We start from the raw sequence: 18,936 nt of genomic DNA, 5'->3' as shown, positions 1-18,936 counted from the left end.
GAAGCTTGACAAGTCACCAATTTCACCCACAGCTTCTACTGAACACAGCTGAACACAAATTGTATTAGACTGATATACAACCTAGGGAATATAACGAAAAGATAAATAAATGATAATTGCAATGTTTATTTTTTCACTATAGCCTACACAAATTCTATTAACCCCTATAATAATGGGTCTTCACATTCTTTTGTCCAACATCCTGTATTTAACCGTGTATGAATATGTATACATACATTAATAATTTATACAGGTTTCAAGTAAAATGTTACATAAATATAAATGTCAGAATAACACACCGTCGTTGCATGGACATGCTCTGGTTGTGTGTCCAGTGTTGCTGTCACAGATGAATGGGAAGGTCTTGTCCTCTGCTGGGTGACGTCAGGAGGGCATGAGGCGTTTGTGACGTCTCTCTCGTGCCGAGGGGGCGTGCGCTCGCGCGAGTAAAAGCAAAAAGCACACGGACTTATCCATTATTCCTCTGCTGATATCTGACGCTCCGCGCTCGCGGATCCGGGCTCAAGCCGGCTGAATACCGAACGGACCGCTGTACGGAGCAATTAAACGCGAGTCGCTTTAGTCCAATTGTGTGTCTTTCTTTATCTGTTTAATTATTTATTGTATTCAACCTGCGCGATTCGTCCCCATTATTCGTGAATGTTAAGCTCCCGTGAGCCCAAGGACATAGACTGAGCATAGTGTATGACAAGAATATCACCTGAGGAATACAATAAGCGACTGCATTAAAAGAGGATCTTCACTGATACGCAGGAATACCGTGGTTTTGGTGTTATCAAGTCACATTGCGCCGTTTATTCCGCTAGTTTTCTCCAGCCATAATGCCGAGTATACGACAGTCGTACACGGTCACTGTCCCAGAGGAACCGCCGGCGTCAGCTTTCCCTTTCATCAAGCAGGATATGCGGAGAAAAAGTCCGACGATGTCTCGCTCTATGCTGGTGTCCACATTTGTGGGGCTTCTCATTAACCAGGCTAAGGTAAGCCTAACTCGCAGCTCATAAGACATCTCAAATTTATGTGCATACTGCGTTTTAAATAGAGGTGAAACTCGTTACCACCAGAGGAAATATTTGGTAATATGAACGCTCATTATAGTATAACTATAGCACTGACACACTAGTCATGCACGCACACTATTGCTTAACCCGTCAACTGTTTTCTCAACCAATTAGCAGACAGTAGTTTGGAAGCAAAATAACATTGGGAAATCACTGTGAATCAGGTCCAGCTCTGATTTGCTTCTTTTCTGACCCATGAAAAACAATACCCCACACACAAAATAAATAGCATAGGCTATTGCTGGGTCTTTTTGAACAATATTGATGTGTTTTTCATATTATGTTAGGAAATTGTTAGGTAGGGGATACAAACATAGCTGTTTCGCAATTTAGAAACCTCGATTATAATTTGATTTGGGTGAGTTAAGAAAGAAAAACATCCCATATGTGCAGTGCTGGGGTGAGAAAGATGTTTCAGTCCCACTTATGGAGATGTGAGATACATGTAAGAAGTACCTGAGCAATGAGCAACAGTTGCATCTGGAATAAAGGAAGGGTATTTTCTTCTGAAATAAAAGTTATGTGCGTGCCGTGAATTCAGTCCCTTGGATGGTTTTAGACACTATATGGAATTTCTACTTTATTGATATATCCACCCTATGTGTTTTTAAGGTTTACCTTTCAGGGACAAAGTCTCACTCACTTTAGAGAAATGTAGTAGCATTTGAAGTGGCAATCATGTGAACCTGTTCCCCGAAAGCGTCCGGATCTCAAAACAGAAGCACATGTACAGATGCTGCTGTCTCTGACCTTGCCAAGTGACCATCTTTCTCGCGTCAGCTTTTACTTAAGCGTTTTCAAACTCGTATTGCTGCTTCATATTGGGAGCTTTATGTTTGTCGCGTCGGTATTACGGCCTGCAATATATACAAATATGTAAAAGTTCGTAGCGAGGGCTGTGACGTAACGCTGGACATCGTTTAAAGCCGCCGGCTACCTGTGCAAGCTGTTGCGTCGCGCTGAGTAGGCAGCGCATATGGCAAGCCGTTTTGACTTTTATTCATTCTCAGGATATGAATTCTTGATATCAACAATTCAATTTTTACTAGTTAAAATGTTAATTCTTGATATCAGGAATTAGATTTCTACTAGTAACAACTGCTATTTTTGATATCAGCAATTACATTTCCACTAGTAACAATGTTAATTCTTGATATCAACAATTACTTTTCAACTAGTAAAAACTATAATTCTTGATATCTGTAATTGTATTTTCACTAGTTAAATGTCACCATAGGCTGCCATACAAAATCAATTGTTGATATCAAGAATTAATTTCTTACTAGTTGAAATTCCAATTTCACATATCAGAAATACAATTCTTACTAGTAAAAACCTTTATTTTTGATATCAGTAATCACGTGGTTACTAGTACAGACGTCTCTTCTTGATATCAACAATTTAATTGTCACTAGTGACAATTGATATCAAGAATTAACATTGTTACTAGTGGAAATGTAATTGCTGATATCAAAAATTCAATTTCTGCGAGTGATGATGTCATTGTTGATATCAAGAATTAACATTGTTACTAGTGGAAATGTAATTGCTGATATCAAAAATAGCAATTGTTACTAGTAGAAATCTAATTCCTGATATCAAGAATTAACATTTTAACTAGTAAAAATTGAATTGTTGATATCAAGAATTCATATCCTGAGAATGAATAAAAGTCAAAATGGCTTGCCATAAGCGCATTACTCATTAAGAAGCCAGGGTACCATTAAGCAGTCTTATTTAGAACGATACTGAATCGTCTATGATGTAGTTCAGGCTACATAATGATAATTAGAGGCATGTCACCATCTCTTTGTGCAGTGTTCGCTGGTTGATCTTTCTAAATCACACCTTTGGGTCATATTTAGCCTAGAAAGAAAGGCAAATTGTTAAGATGACGTCTGTTTTTCTGTCAGATTTGGGCTGGAGTACACATTCAGACTCAAATGACCTTTGGATTTCATACATTAGCCTAAACAGATGTTGTAAAAATGTTGAAAATGTTTTCTTGTTAATCTTTTAATGCCTAGGACCCCCAGATATGCTGATCCCCTTTTTTTAATTAGAATGACAACTATATATTATAGCCTAGTCTATTTTATGAGTAAAAAAAGAATTTGATTACTTCTCATATATTTAAATTTTATTAAGCTTCTAGCCAATATTAGAGTGCCGTTCGATGTAAAATAGTACTATAAATTTGTTATTTGTGTTTTTTCAAAATGAATACTGTTCCAAAGCAACTTTTCAATGTATATACTCTTAAAAAATGTTGGAAGGAAACTATATAAACAGCAATTATTTGCAATTTATTTGTATATGATTTGTTTGTATTTCTTAGTGTTCAAAATATGGTTGTAAATATATTAATAATGATGGATCTCACAATTTTTGACCAGTCTTAGAAATAATGACTATATACAAAAATACAGAATAAGGAAAAGAAACAGTTAATGGCAGCTAGATTTACACAACATGAATAATCCATAAGAGTAAGAATCCATATTAAAACGGTTGTGGCTTTTAATGATGGGAACGCTGCCCCTATTTGTAGTAGATTACAGGCATAAAATCAATTATTGGAGTGGTTGATAACTACATTTCCAGTGTAACCAGTGTTTGTTATTCAACAAAGAAACAACCAGAGTGTCACATTGTGTCAGAGGTGTAAAGAGTACCTAAAAACCATACTTGAGTAAAAGTACAGATACCTTACAGTGAAAATTACTCCACTACACGTTACAAGTCACCAATTCCAAAACAACTTGAGTAAAAGTCTTAGAGTATCTGATTTTAACAGTACTTAAGTATTTTACTTATACTAAATATAGGCTCAAAAAATGCACTAGTCAAAGAGACATGGCCTCATTGCTGGCTGCAGTCATGTCCTCATCTCATATATACACCTGTGATGCACAAATACTTGCTAAGGAACTCGCATTCACATAAAGTAGCCTTGTTGAAAAGTTTGGGTGAGTAAGGGCAAAACGCACAAGATGCAGTACATTCAGTGACATGTAATAGGCAGTATCACGTATTTAGTAGCAGAAATAAACTGCAGAAAAAGCTAGGTCCATGCAAAATGTAATGTGTAACTGCAACACTCATTTCAAATGTAGTGGAGTAAAGAGTACAGATACTCATTCAAAAATGTAGTGAAGTAAAGAGTAAAAGTTGCTAATATCTTTGATACTCAGTACAACTACAAAGTACCCGAAAAGATACTCAAGTACAGTAACTAATTACATTTACTCCAATACTTTACACCTCTGCATTGTGTAATATTCAGGAACAAATGGTAAGTAAGCAGTGCGTTTCTGAAGGAATGTATCGTATCAGCATATCTCGCCGATTACATTCCAAGAATCACTAAAGGTCCTGTCCTTCACATGCTTGTGACCTTGCACAAACTCTCTGTATCCCGCCCATCTAGATTGTCAATCATTGTCAAGATAACAGTGTAGTGAACTGTCGTGGCTTATCATCAACATCGATGGTTGAGTTAGAGTTACGCCGACCTGATCAGATAGCTCCTTTCAGGTGTCCCAATTTGTCCCAAATTTGTCCTTTATTTTAGAACAGTAGATGTACTGAAATATAGGACAAATTTCAGCTGCTATAAACTGTATTCAAATGTGTCTAAAATAATCAAGAAGGACGGTGAATAGATACGTAAATGCATATTAAGGTATAAAAGAGCTAAGTCTTAGGAGTCTTCTTGAATAAAATACTTGTGTCTCAGTATATGCATGTGACCGGCCTTTTGGCAGCAGAGCACATAGAGTTCTTATGCTGGTGACAGCCATGGCTTCCAAGACACAGTGTTCTTACTCGCTCGCTTTCAACTCGCGCCAGCCAATTAGCTCACGGCTCTCAGAAGATCTTTGAAGAGACAGCCAGTGTGAGATCCTGCTGTCCTCTCGTTACCCAATCGCTTTTGAGGCAGAACTCCCTTCGCTTGCCGTACCCATGGCTGCTGCTGGGTGCTGGCTGTTGCCAAACCAGTCTGTTTGGTTTAAGAGCTGGGTGTGAAAGCCAGAGACCGGCTCAGCAGCAGAGTGAGGCCTTGGACCATCTGTTCCCTCTCTCTCATCTTCTTTGGGGAAGAAAAATCTTATCAGATGTTTGGATGAATATATGAATAATATATTCATATATATTATATATGTGTATATGTGAATATATGAACATATTATATATGTGAATATATGAACTCCCGGGATAACTTGCAACTGAACATGTTTGAACCTGATGCATCTAGTCTCAGAGGTGCTAATAGAAGGTGTTTGATTAGTGCACTTCATTACGCTTAATTGAAGTGTATTCTGATTGGTCCCTTACAAAAACATACTCTGACAGTGATGGTATACCATGGTACTTTGATATATACCATGGTACGGAATGAATACTTTATACATAGCATTTACATGTTACTTCAAGATACTTCAAAGAATACCATGGTTTAACCATGATATATATCCAGGAAAAACGTGAAAACAACATGGCTCAAATAGTACTAAATGTAATGTGGTGTCTGAGAAAGATGACTTATTCTATGTAAAAATAAATAAATAAATAAAAATATAAAATCTGTTTGGCAGATGTATGACACTCTACTGCATGTGTAGTGTGTGAATGTGTGTGTGGATTGTTATTGACCTCATTAGAGTACAAATTGTGACACACTCAACATGCTGTATCACTAATATCACATGCTGTCCTGTGACTCATCTATAGAGAGAATACCAACACCAAAATTCATATCTTTTGACATATTTCAAGCAGAGATCTTAGTATTTTAGTTATTTCATATACTGTTATATCATTTATTAATGATATTAGGTGAATGAGGTTTTATAATTTGTTTACTTTCTAGTAATTATGTTATGTGCTTTTGTCATTTTTATTTATTAATGTTTTTAAATTTCTATTTAGCTTTAATTGTTATTTCAGTTAGTTGCCAAGGCAACATTTCTAATTTTCATTTAAGTTTTTAAGTTTAGGTTTTTCATCTAATATTTACACAGTTTTATTATATTATTGTATTATTGTTGTATTTCAGTACAACATACACATACAGTACAATATTTGTAATAGTTTTAGTTAACAGTAGCAACACTGATCTCAAAGCTGCTTAACACCCACCTGCAGCAACTTGTTTTAAGTTTCACAGATGCTTTCTCAAACACTCAAGACATTAAAATCACCTGTCCAAGGGGATGTTTGCAACTTCGTTGAGTTCTTTCAAGCATCACTGACACCATTGTAAAATCACATAGTTAACACTGCAATCAGTGAATGACGCAGATGAAAATGAGCGCTGCTATTCCAGGCTTTGATATCACTGATTCTGAGTGTGTCAGTTTCATTCGTGAGATTCATACTGAGAAACCTCTGACGCATTGTCCATGTTCTCTGGAGCGATCCGTGTTATGTCATGGTCAACAGGCTGAGCACTTATGGCGAGAATATCAAACATGTGAAATCATCATCATTCCCAGCTGTCTGAATTTGAGATGAAAATGTGGGATTTTCATATATCTATATGAGTAAAAACTGACCTAATACTGATGGTTCATCCCTAGTTAAATAAATTGCTTATAGTTGTTTTTGTTGTGGTGTGGCAGATGGGCATCATTTGTTTGCGTCAAGTTTTCAACAGCAGGGGTCTCTGTCTAAATCTGCTAGCATGCCATTTAATAGCCCAGAGAGAATGCTTTGGTCAGCTCACACACATTGTCCTCTAAACATAATACTGTACACACTCACTTATACAATGCAGACATGTACAGTATGCTTTTATGTAATTTTATATAATTAGAAAAAAAAATTTGTGTCATGCATGCAATTAAAAAGTCTCCAGTAACTCCCTTCTTAAACATGCATTTTCACTTCACTGTCAGTATCGGTGCCAAACTAATTAAAAGTGAGTCATGTGCTTTAGTCATATTTGAATTTATGAAAACATTTTTTGGTATAACTCTCAAGTGTCATTGGATTCAAAGGTCATCTTAGAAATCTGTTTCATTCTATTTCTTCCCTTCCTTATTGTTTTTCTCTCATAGAACTCAAAGAATGCTCAGGGTTTGGTGGGCCTCAGGAATCTAGGAAATACTGTAAGTATTTCTAAGCAAAGAATCTATGGTTCTATTTATAGTTCATACAAAAATAACAATTCTGTCAGTATATACTAACCCTTATGTCGATGCAAGCTTCGTTCAAAAAAGACTTCATTCTGTCCGTCTGTTTTGAAGAACTGAATTTGTTTAAGCATTGTCATTTTAGTAAGAACCTTTCCTTTAAAGTCGGCACGAAGGGGATAATTATTTTCTCTTTCCTGTTAAAATTGAAATTGAAATGTTTCATTAAAAAAAAAAATCTGTTACACTCGGATGTACTTTTCAATACAGAAGAAAAGATCTGTTGCTACTTCTGTCTCAGAGGACTGCTGAGTAATCATCTCATTCTCCCTTTTTCGAATGTGTCTCTGCAGTGTTTCATGAACTCCATTCTGCAGTGTCTGAGCAACACTCATGACCTGAGGGACTACTGTCTGCGTAACACACACCACACTGACCTCAACAACAACTGCAGGGCCAAAGCTGTGCTGATGGAAGGTAAGAGACACGTTTATCAGTTCATATAGTGGAGCATTCGTTTTATCATACATATCAGACAGCCTTTGGGTCCTGTGTCTTAGTCATATGCCTCCAAATGTGTGTGTTTTTCTGCTTTCAGAGTTTGCCAAGCTCACTCAGAGTCTTTGGACATCAGCTAGCAGTGAGGCCATCAGCCCTTCTGACTTCAAAATGCAGATTCAGAAATATGCCCCTCGATTTGTTGGTTATAAGTAAGTTACAGCTACAGGAAAAACGTTTGAATCATGCAGACTCATATTTTACTTGCATTCTTTAATATGTAGTTTTAAACCAGCTGAAACTCCCTCTTAAAAATCGGCTTCTCTGTTCTGTCCTGTAGTCAGCAGGATGCTCAGGAGTTCTTGCGGTTTCTGCTGGATGGGCTTCATAATGAAGTAAACAGAGTGACAGTGAAACCCAGATCACCCATGGAGGACTTTGATCACGTCTCGTAAGTAAATGCACCGCTTTGTTCTAAAAACCTATAAAGCTGTTCAAAAGTTTGGAGTCGGTAACATTTTTAAAAAGAAATTATTACTTTAATTTAGCAAGGATGCGTTTAGCTAATTAAAAGTGACTGTAAAGACATTTATAATGTTATACAAGATTTCTCTTCCAAATAAATGCTGTTCTTTTGAACAGCAAAAGTATCATGGTTTTACAAAAATATTAAGCAGAACCATTGTTTTCAACCCTGATAATAATAAGAAATGTTTCTTGAGCACCAAATCAGCATATTAGAATGACTTCTTTCCCATCACAGAAATAAATTACATTTTAAAATATATTAAAATAGAAAACCCCTATTTTGGATTGTACTAACATTTCACAATATTACTGTTTTTAATCAAAAATGCAAGCGAGCATAAGAGACTCCTTTCAAAAATATTCCAAAATCTTAGCAACCCCAAACTTTTGAAAAGCTATGCATATTTCATTCAGTACCGAAAATATGATGTGGTGATTGATGTAACAGATGAATCACCTGTAGTGTGGGGTTGAACTGTTGCAATCTGTCTGGAGTCTTAAATTAAGTGTGTTTTATCCACAGGGATGACGAAAAAGGCAAGAGAATGTGGAACAAGTACCTGGAGAGTGAGAACAGCAAAGTAGTCGGTGAGTTGACCTGCAATATTAACACTACAGTGTGTGTGTGTGTGTGTGTGTGTGTGTGTGTTCCCTGTTCAGATTATAAAGTGCTAATGTTTTATTTTTGTTTTTCACAGATCTGTTTGTTGGTCAGCTGAAAAGTTCTCTGACTTGTAATGAGTGTGGCTTCTGCTCAACTGTGTTTGATCCATTCTGGGATCTGTCCCTGCCTATCGCTAAGGTTAATATGAAGAATAACATGCTCAAATACACGCTTACTGACATGACAGCATGTTTGTGTTAATGTGCATGTTTAATTTTTTTCCCCCCTCAGACTTCAGGAGAAGTGAGTTTGATGGATTGCCTTCGACTTTTCACCAGGGAAGATGTACTAGATGGGAATGAGAGACCAGTAAGTTTAAAGTATAATTTTTCTAGCATTTTTCTAACATTTTTGTATCTATCTATCTATCTGTCTATCTATCTATCTATCTGTCTATCTATCTGTCTGTCTGTCTGTCTATCATCTATCTGTCTGTCTGTCTGTGTGTGTGTCTGTCTGTCTGTCTATCTATCATCTATCTATCTATATGTCTGTCTGTCTGTCTGTGTGTCTGTCTGTCTGTCTGTCTATCATCTATCTATATGTCTGTCTGTGTGTGTGTGTGTGTGTGTGTGTGTCTGTCTGTCTGTCTGTCTGTCTGTCTATCTATCTATCATCTATCTATCTATATGTCTGTGTGTGTCTGTCTGTCTGTCTTTCTATCATCTATCTGTGTGTCTGTCTGTCTGTCTGTCTTTCTATCATCTATCTATATGTCTGTCTGTCTATCTATCATCTATCTATATGTCTGTCTGTGTGTCTGTCTGTCTGTCTATCATCTATCTATATGTCTGTGTCTATCTATCTATCTATCTATCTATCTAGATCGATGAATAATAATATAATGTTAAGATATATCCTAACCACCTCTCTTTTACATGCAGACATGCCATAGATGTAAAACCAGACGGAAATGCACAAAAAAATTCACCATTCAGAAATTTCCTAAAATCTTGGTGCTTCGTATCCTTTTTAAACAAATCTGTCATCCAAAGAATTGCATGTTTATTAAAATTAAATCTTATTTACCATTGTGTATTGATCAGTTAAATATGTAACAAGTTATGGATTTGGAAAATGCTGTTTGTATGTGATTGCCCTTGACTCTCTAACTTTCTCAGATCTGAAGCGTTTCTCTGAGTGTCGAGTCAGAACCAGCAAACTCTCCACCTTTGTAAACTTCCCCCTCAAAGAGCTGGACCTCAGGGAATTTGCCTCTGATAACAGTGGTAAGTTCTGCTGGGTCATTCATTACATCTGTATTCTGTACAGTAGTTTGAGTAATGCGGTTTTTACTGTAGCTCCAGGATAATTGTGTTTAATTGCTGTTGTTTTTCTTCTCTTTTTTCTGTTCTCTCCTCACAGTAAATGCAGTCTATAATCTGTATGCTGTGTCCAATCACACTGGTTCATCTTTAGGTGGCCATTACACAGCATATTGCCGCAATCCCTGCATAGGAGAATGGTACACATACAACGACTCCAGGTAAATAGACATAGCAAATAAGTATTAAAACAAAAAGTTTGTGGAGGAATATTATAACTAATAAGTGTTTGCACTACAGTTTAAGTCTTAGTTTATAACATTAATGGCTATAATGTAGTTAGTATGTACAATGGCTCCAAAAAGTAGTTGGGCATTTAAGTCATCTCAGAAGCCTTTAGATTGGGGTCTTCAGCCTTTTGGCTGATTTTATATATCAATTTGTGAATATATATATATATATATATATATATATATAATTTTAATATTGTATTTTTGTTTAACATATTTTATTAATATGTATTTGATCACAATTATAGTAAAATAGTAAAAACAGTACTATAGTGAATTGACAAGTTAATTACAATTTAATATAAATTAAATAAATTAAACTTTTTTCCATTTTAATGTATTTTAAAATGTAATTTACTCTTGTGATGCAAAGCTGAATTTTCAGCATTATTACTCCAGTCTTCAGTGTCACATGATCCTTCAGAAATCATTTTAATATGCTGATTTGGAGCTCAAGAAGCATTAATTATTGTCATGTTGAAAACAGATGTGCTGCTTAATATTTTTGTGGAAACCATGATACATTTTTGTCAAAATTCTTTGATGAATAGAAAGTTCAAAAGAACAGCATTTATTTGAAAGAGAAATCTTTTGTAGCATTATAAATGTATTTACTGTCACTAATCAATTTAATACATCCTTGCAAAATAAATGTATTAATTGTGTTAATTTCTTCAACAAAAAATCGTACTAAATGGTATATTTACAATATTTTAGGATACATTGTTTAGTAGTCAGTGCTATTTTTTCTTAGGTGTTAATGTACGCGTTTGTAGATGCTGATGCTGAGCCATTGTTTAGCTTACATCTCATTTCTGTCTGTATTTCAGGGTGAGCCCCATGTCATCCAGCCAGGTGCGCAGCAGCGACGCATATGTGCTGTTCTATGAATCTGCGGCCTCTTCACGCATGTGATTAAGAATGAAACGGACAAACCTTTGATAAAATCAACACTTTTGCTGCTGTTGAACTAAATCTTGGTCAGGGTCTACATGCTTGGAGGACCATGGGACTTTATCCCAGGCCTTTTAACCAAGGCCAAACACATACCGGAACTGAATTATGGTCGTGGCCTACGAATTGGAATGAAGCCTGGGATGAAAGTTTAATCCAAGCCCGGATTGAGCTTTACAGTAAGGGCTTCTCCATCCATCACTCCCCTTGAGAGAGGCTGCTGCTCTAGGGGTTGGATTTAACAAACTGAAATGGACAGAGACAGACAGAGAAACATGAACTACTACCTCTCTAGAATGAGCAGGACTGTGTGCGTGTGCGAATGTGTGTACGAGTCAGTCTCCAGACTGATACTGTAGGACTCTATGCATTGTGTAACTGGAGCCATCCGGCTCTACAGACTGTCACAATCCCCATCCCTTATTTAATTTATTAACATGAGTTCAATGTTTTACTTAATTTCAAACTAATTACTACTAATTTAAACAAGAGGTCATCTTGCTGAAGGACCATGTAGGTCAACTGTGTAAATGATGCTTGGATTGTTCAATGGATTGTTTACTATTTCGAACAGATAGGTTCCTTCAAGATATGTCTCTGCTTTGCTTGATTTGCTGATTTTCAACAGAATATGCAGATGGGAAGGGCTTAGTTTTAGCTAATGCATGACTGTGCCCCTTCCAAAACCCCTCACCATTACAGAGAAGATTGTATGACTGCCCCCTGGTGGCCAGGAGTTGTAAACCCCATAAAAAAGGACCCTTTTCACAGACCGTAATGGTGCATTTCCACAGTTATAACATCAAGTTTTTTTATTATTTCTTTTACTTTGTGTTATATTACCTTGGTAGACTAGTTAACACTGCTGTGAGGATGTTTCTAATATAACGGCTGAGGGAGTGACAGTAAATTTGACACCTTCCTCTCTTCTGACCAACATAATCAATCTCTCAATATTTTTTCCTCTTTAGGAAAGTCATAAAAATTCTATCATAGATTATTTCCTTTGCTGTTGGAGCAAATGGGAACACACAACAAATATATATTTGTTGTATTTTCCATTCACTGCTATAGAAGTATACCAAACCAAGGCTTTTGAAATGTGAATAAGGTCCATCTCCAGGAGAATATAAAGTATTCTCTCTTTAGGCATTTGCGGACTCAGTGTTTTCCTCCAGGGGCAATACAAGATATGAAAGAGGCCTTAATATGCTTTTTTTTTTTACTCATTCTGTCAGGGACTACAATATTCAGTTTAATTTGGGGATGAGTCTTCATCAAATAAGAAGCCACCAGGAGGGTGTGTGTGTGTGTGTGTGTGTGTGCGCGTGTGTGTGTGTGTGCACGCGCACCTTTATGTATTATTTCTCTATTTATGATGTGAATGTTGTGAATGTAGCTTGTCATTGTGCTTGAACCAGACAATGTTTTTTTCTACAGAGAGATTTTAAATGAGTTGTAATTTTGCGTCAGAAATGTGACTGTAGAGTACTGCAAATCAAGAGCGCTTGGCTTTTTAAAAGAAGTAAATATGAATAAAAGCAAATGTCTACAGAAGTAATTGTGAGTTGTCTGCATACATTAGAATGTGTGTATGTAGTGATTATGAATTATAGTGCTTCAGAAATGGAGCATTAAAAAACTGTATAAAAACGCTCACCATGTAAGTTGCGTTGCGTTACGGTTTATGGAAATTTTAAGAAAATTGATAAAAAATATAAAAGTAATGTTTCTTGAGCACCAAATCAGCATATTAGAATCATTTTTTGATCATGTAAATGAAGCTTGGGTGTTGAACGTTAGAGACTTTACGTGCAGTAACAATATAACTATTTTTGGTGCAAAACAGAATGCTTTTTATAGGGTTCCAGAAAGAACCATGCTTTTAAAATGTTATATTGGACCCTAATGGTGTCATAAATAACCTTTTTAATGATAGTTTGTTTTCATTAATATTAGTATATTAGTATATTCATATCATTAATATTAGTATTATTAATATAATTTGTATATATTATTTATTAATATTGTTTTTCTTACACATCTATCTGCCTGGTCTTATAATATCTTATAGCCTCTATTAGGGGTTTACAAAAAAACAACAACAACATGTAGTTTCAATTAGTCACTTATATATATTTTTTTTTAATGGCGCGAAATTGTAGCAAAAATGACAGTGCTCTAACAACAGTTATTAGCGGAATATATTAATAAATGAGGACTGACACTGAACATAAATAAAGACTTAAAGAAGTGAAACACAAAATAGAAGAAAATAGTGTAATGAGGACCAAGTTCTAGTGAAATATCTTCAGACTGGGTATGTTTTTGAATAAACCCAAGTTATAATTTTAAAAATTCTATCAATATGTATTATAAATTCAATATCTGTTACCTACTTTAGTGGAGAAGAAGAGAGACGTTATATTAATAAATGAGGACTGACACTGAACATAAATAAAGACTTAAAGAAGTAAAACACAAAATAGAAGAAAATAGTGTAATGAGGACCAAGTTCTAGTGAAATATCTTCAGACTGGGTATGTTTTTGAATAAACCCAAGTTATAATTTAAAAAATTCTATCAATATGTATTATAAATTCAATATCTCTGTTACCTACTTTAGTGGAGAAGAAGAGAGACGTTCCCACAGCTTTACAGAGCTGCTCACACTTAACCTACATGTGACCAACAAAACTAAAAAGAGAAAAGAACATGTTTGTTTGGAAACCAGATACAATTTTAAAGTTAAATTTCTATTTAAATTTAAGAAAGAAATTTACCTGTTGAGAGTGTGTTGACAGTCTGTTTAGTTGGATAGCTGAGCTCCAGAAAATCAGTAATGAGGTGCTTTGACAGTTACAGATTTGAAAAACAAAAAAACGGAAATAAAGAACCCTAAACTCTAACACAAAAGAACCATTTTAGCATAAAAGGCTTCTTCAGGATGCTATGGTTCTAAATAGAACCTTTACTACATGTAAAGAACCTTTAAAGAACCAGCTTTCAGGTAGTGTCAAATATTAAATTACTTTAACTGCGGTTAAATAATAATAATAATAATTATTATTATTTTGTATTACATTTATATTAAATGGCCAAATAAAATCAAATTTGGCACATAGCTCATTTCCATGCACTATGCCAAAGTACGGTCACTAGAGGGTGACATTAGTCCTCTCTCTTTCACTTACACACATACAATGACCTGTAAGGGGAGAAACTCACATCTTATTTATTGTGGCACTCAGCTTATTACTGCCACAGGTCATTAGTGTGTGTGTGTGTGTGTGTGCGTGCGTGCGTGTGTATGTGAGTCTTGAAGCAGACAGAGAAGCTCTCATTATGCAGCAGCAATTAATACATGTTTATTTGAATATATACCTATACACAAATGAGGACTCAAATTCCTATACTGTACATGGAAGTATATGTTTTCAATCAGTCTTATTTTAATGTCCTTAGACAGCTAGTACCTTTGTGTGTGCATGTGTGTGTGTGTGTGTGTGTGTGTGTGTGTGTGCTCTTAGTGCATTTGTAGATTAGGTTTCCAGGCTAAGACAGATGATCTGTTTGAGAAGAACTAAATTTGTGAGAAGGAGAAGAGAATTATCTCACTTCCACTGGCTGACTGTGCCACTAGTAACTCAAGCCTCCTTTCAGCAGTAGTAACAAACCGCTCTTCCCCAACTGCCCTTTCCTTAACCCGTACACTTAAAACATACACTCCTAATCTCTGATCTTGACACCGTCAGTCCAGACTAAACCTTATTCATCAATCAGAGGGGTTTTGTAACATCGGCTAGCTAGAGTAAACATCTTGATTAATTATTATGCCCTTCATGGTGTCATATGCAGTACAGTGGCCACACAGATCTATGAATGTAACTGCATTATATAAAAACATTTCAAACCAGTTATTTATTTTATACTACTACATTTTTCAAGTGAAACATTTCACAGAAAATAAGTTTATTAAGTTTTAAATGACAAAATAGTACATATAAAAATGTTTTAGTATTTGGACACTTTCTTGTCTTTTTACACTTTCTATCATTTTCATACTTAATATGATGTTCAACACCTGTGGTTACTCTGAGAGGACACCTGTGTGAACTTGAGAAGAGCTGACGTCATACATCTAGTAGGTCACTTGGTTAACCCTCATATTGTGTTCCTGTAGAGAATTTTCTTAACGTTAATGTTATCGCATTGGACTGAAACTTACTGACTTTGCTTAAACCAGGTATAAAAGCATCTCAAGAATTTTTTGATATTTTTTCTACTTTTCTCTACATTGATACACTTATTACACTTGGAGTTGCAGTTCAGAGCCAATTGAGGACTATCTCTTGTCTGTATCTTCCTGTGCATTCAGAGATGCACAGCAGGTGGGATTAAACTGGATAGTGTTTATAAAGCTGTTGCTGGAGGGAGGGATTAATATTTGATGTGTTGTTCTGTTTGGTTGGCGAGAGAGATAGAGAGCACTTTTACCTGCTGTGTGACTGAACACTCTGATGTATATTTCTGCCTTCTATGTGCTGTTTCTATATCAGTTCATTCTAACATAACTCACAAACTCTGTGGTAACATACACAAACACACACATACCATCCAGTGCTTTGTGTTTTTCCAGAATACAGACTCAGTAATGCTTATGTTGGCACAAAGAAAATTTGTGACACTTTGTGGAGTGGACACTTTGTGGACTTTACTCTAGGGACACCATATTATTTTGTCAGGGGATATATATATATATATAGAGAGAGAGAGAGAGAGAGAGAGACTGAAAAATAATAATAAGCAAATATTGCAAAAAAATTTGCACATTTTGTATTTAAAAAAATCGTATGATTATGGTATGATGAAATAAAGTGGGTTAAGCTATAGAGTCAAATTAGCCATCCAGTTTGCCAGTGTACTTCAGTCCAGCGTATATCCCTTCTTCTAGACAGCAAGAAGCAGATGATTACATTTACCATTTAAATTTGACACTGCAATAAGTAGTTTGATTACAGGTCTTTTTTCTAGCTTGTAGTTATTAATAGATTTGGCATATTAGCTTGCCAACTGCTGTATATTTGCTATTAATATTATTACATAATAGAAAGTACAAAATGATATGCATGTTTGTGTACATCCAGTGTGGACTCTGAATACACATGATTTTACTGGCATGCAATTAGCCCTGAAGTATTAAGCTAGGTGTTTTTTTCCCTCCCAAATGGTGACCATGAGGCAAAATAAACCAAACAGTCTGAGGAAGGTAAAGTTACTGGTTCACATACTTCCCTATAAACATCAGTTTTCCTATTAATAAAAAGGACTTTATTCTGATTGAAAAAGTTTAGAATAAAAAGTTTGGACCTAAAGTTGGTCAGTTTACCTAAAGATGGCTCATCTTACCCACTAAACAACAGCAGTTTTTTATAAAGCCGTATGTGTGCTCTTATTATAGGCTATTAAGAGACATCTTGAAGTAAATGCAGCTCTACATCCTCTAATGGGGTTTAAAAAGACAGTGTTTAATTTAAAATCCCAAATCTGTATTGTTGCATTTAGGAGAATGGATCTGGATTTAAAATCCTACACAGACATAGTGCACAAGTAAATCAGAAAGTGTTATGTGCAACTGCAAACATTCATTAACCACGTACCCAGAGCTGCCACCCCAGCGATGCATCCTAGCTACACCTGCGATCTGCCCTGATGTTAAACCTTGTGGTTCTTCAGAAGGTTCACTGACAGAGCTGTTGGGCTGATCCGTAGTGGACAGATCCATGAATGTGGATGAAGAAGACAGTTCTTGTGTGTGTGGAGTCAGACTCGGTGCTCACAGACGTTATTGCAGTTGTTTCAGTCAACTGCTCAACAGTAGTGTCAGTGCAAACCACTGGGGAAAAAAAGGAACAACCAAGAATATTAATCTTTATATAGTACATACTATCAGCTGACTGTGCTGCTCAATTTAGTGTCTCACTAAATAACAAGATTCACATATAAAAGCTTACAAAATCTTTAAAAATAAATAAAAAAATTAAAAAAGACAAACCATACCCGAATGCAGCAGGATCATGAAGATGAGGGTGTTTCTGTACATGATTCAGATATTGATCAACAAACATCAGTTATCACAGGTCTGAATATGTCACCATTCATGTCCTGGTATTTTCTGTATTGTCGAAATCATCAGATGCGGACAAAAACACTACGCTCAGTTTCTGCAGACAGAATACTGCAGACATTCATGCTGCAGATTCCTCCAGTTGACTCAATAGTTGACATTGTTAAATAAAAATGTGTAATATTTATTTTTTCAATATTGCCAAATCTAGTGTTTACTTCAAAGAATGAATGAATTGAGACTAACTTGTTCTTCTGATGTTGCTAGTTAAAATAATAGCATACTTAAAATACTTTAAGTGTACTTAAAATGATCTAAAAATCCCAAGCTATTTCTTGACAATTAGTGTGGAGTTATATTCTATTCTTATATTGTTTCATATATATTTTAATCTCTATAAAATATTACTATTGTCTGAGTACAAGTGATTAGGGGTAGTGTAATAATTTTAATGAAGAGAAAAATCAACTGAAATTGTCTTGATATGTGGCAAAAGAACTTATTTTGTGTCAAGAAAATAAACAAATATATACATTCATTTGAAAATATGCCAAAAATGGCAGGTGAAATTGCATCACATAATCCCATGTCAAAAATCATTAAAGGAGATGTGACTTCAGCTCTGGAGAAGTTCCAGCATAGTTCAGGAGAAAATGTTCTGTTATGGGTTTATAATCTTTTACTTAAAGCGGCTTCAAGCCTACAGACATTTGGTTGCGTTCACATTATTAAGTTATTATATGACATTGTGGTTTGCAAGGACTGGTCTATTTTAGTTCCTGGATCGTGGATTGGGAAAACTGTGGAGCAGTGGTGTGGAAAGGTACAACAAGGAGCATTTGTAATTGGTTCCTGCGGGAAACTATGTCCTGGGGAGTGGGGACTGAAGGGTTGAAGTCACACTCTCGTCTTTCCTAAATCAGCATGAACGGGCAGCTAAGGAGTGGGGGTTGGTGGGACAGATGGATTAGGAGTGTGTAGGCTGTTTGGGAACAAAGGCTCTCCTGTATTATATAGTGTACTCAGCACGGTGTGATCACTTGTAGCTACCACAATTCATAAAGTTCGTGATCCCAATCCCAAAGCCTTTATGCTTGCTTTTTGTCTTTTACCTGTGTACACAAAAATATAGACAGCATTAACATACATATCCACAAGTTTTAAAAAGCTCATTAATCCAAGCTTTCGACAAGACATTTTATATTCAAGACATTATATAAAAACAAGCTGAAAGACTCATGAGCAAAGACTCTCACTGACATTTTAACGGTGAATTATTTAGAAACAGAATCGATTTGGGGTTATTAACGGCGAAGCGCCTAGATGGCGCTGTTGTGCGGCGAGAGGAGTCGCTCAGTGCAGCAGCGCGCTCTCGACTCGTTTCCTTCGAA

At 35.8% G+C, this 18,936-nt stretch overlaps 1 protein-coding gene across 1 annotated transcript; it reads left to right on the top strand.

The window, feature by feature from the left end:
* The first annotated feature begins 483 nt into the window (after positions 1 to 483).
* On the top strand, positions 484 to 12,975 carry LOC107731051 (ubiquitin carboxyl-terminal hydrolase 2-like). Its single transcript, XM_016542034.1, has 12 exons — positions 484 to 1,001; positions 7,145 to 7,195; positions 7,573 to 7,696; positions 7,818 to 7,929; positions 8,058 to 8,168; positions 8,769 to 8,833; positions 8,944 to 9,047; positions 9,141 to 9,218; positions 9,794 to 9,872; positions 10,031 to 10,138; positions 10,275 to 10,395; positions 11,295 to 12,975. Exons 1-12 carry the CDS (start codon positions 843 to 845, stop codon positions 11,377 to 11,379), a joined length of 1,197 nt encoding a protein of 398 aa, XP_016397520.1. The 5' UTR covers positions 484 to 842; the 3' UTR covers positions 11,380 to 12,975.
* Positions 12,976 to 18,936: the final 5,961 nt, after the last annotated feature.

Source organism: Sinocyclocheilus rhinocerous, unplaced genomic scaffold (assembly GCF_001515625.1).
Source record: "Sinocyclocheilus rhinocerous isolate Xijiao unplaced genomic scaffold, SAMN03320098_v1.1 scaffold157, whole genome shotgun sequence".
In the NCBI taxonomy this organism is placed as follows: Eukaryota; Metazoa; Chordata; class Actinopteri; order Cypriniformes; family Cyprinidae; genus Sinocyclocheilus; species Sinocyclocheilus rhinocerous.
Note: the sequence above shows the minus strand (reverse complement) of the source record. Positions and strands in the feature narration are given on the sequence as shown.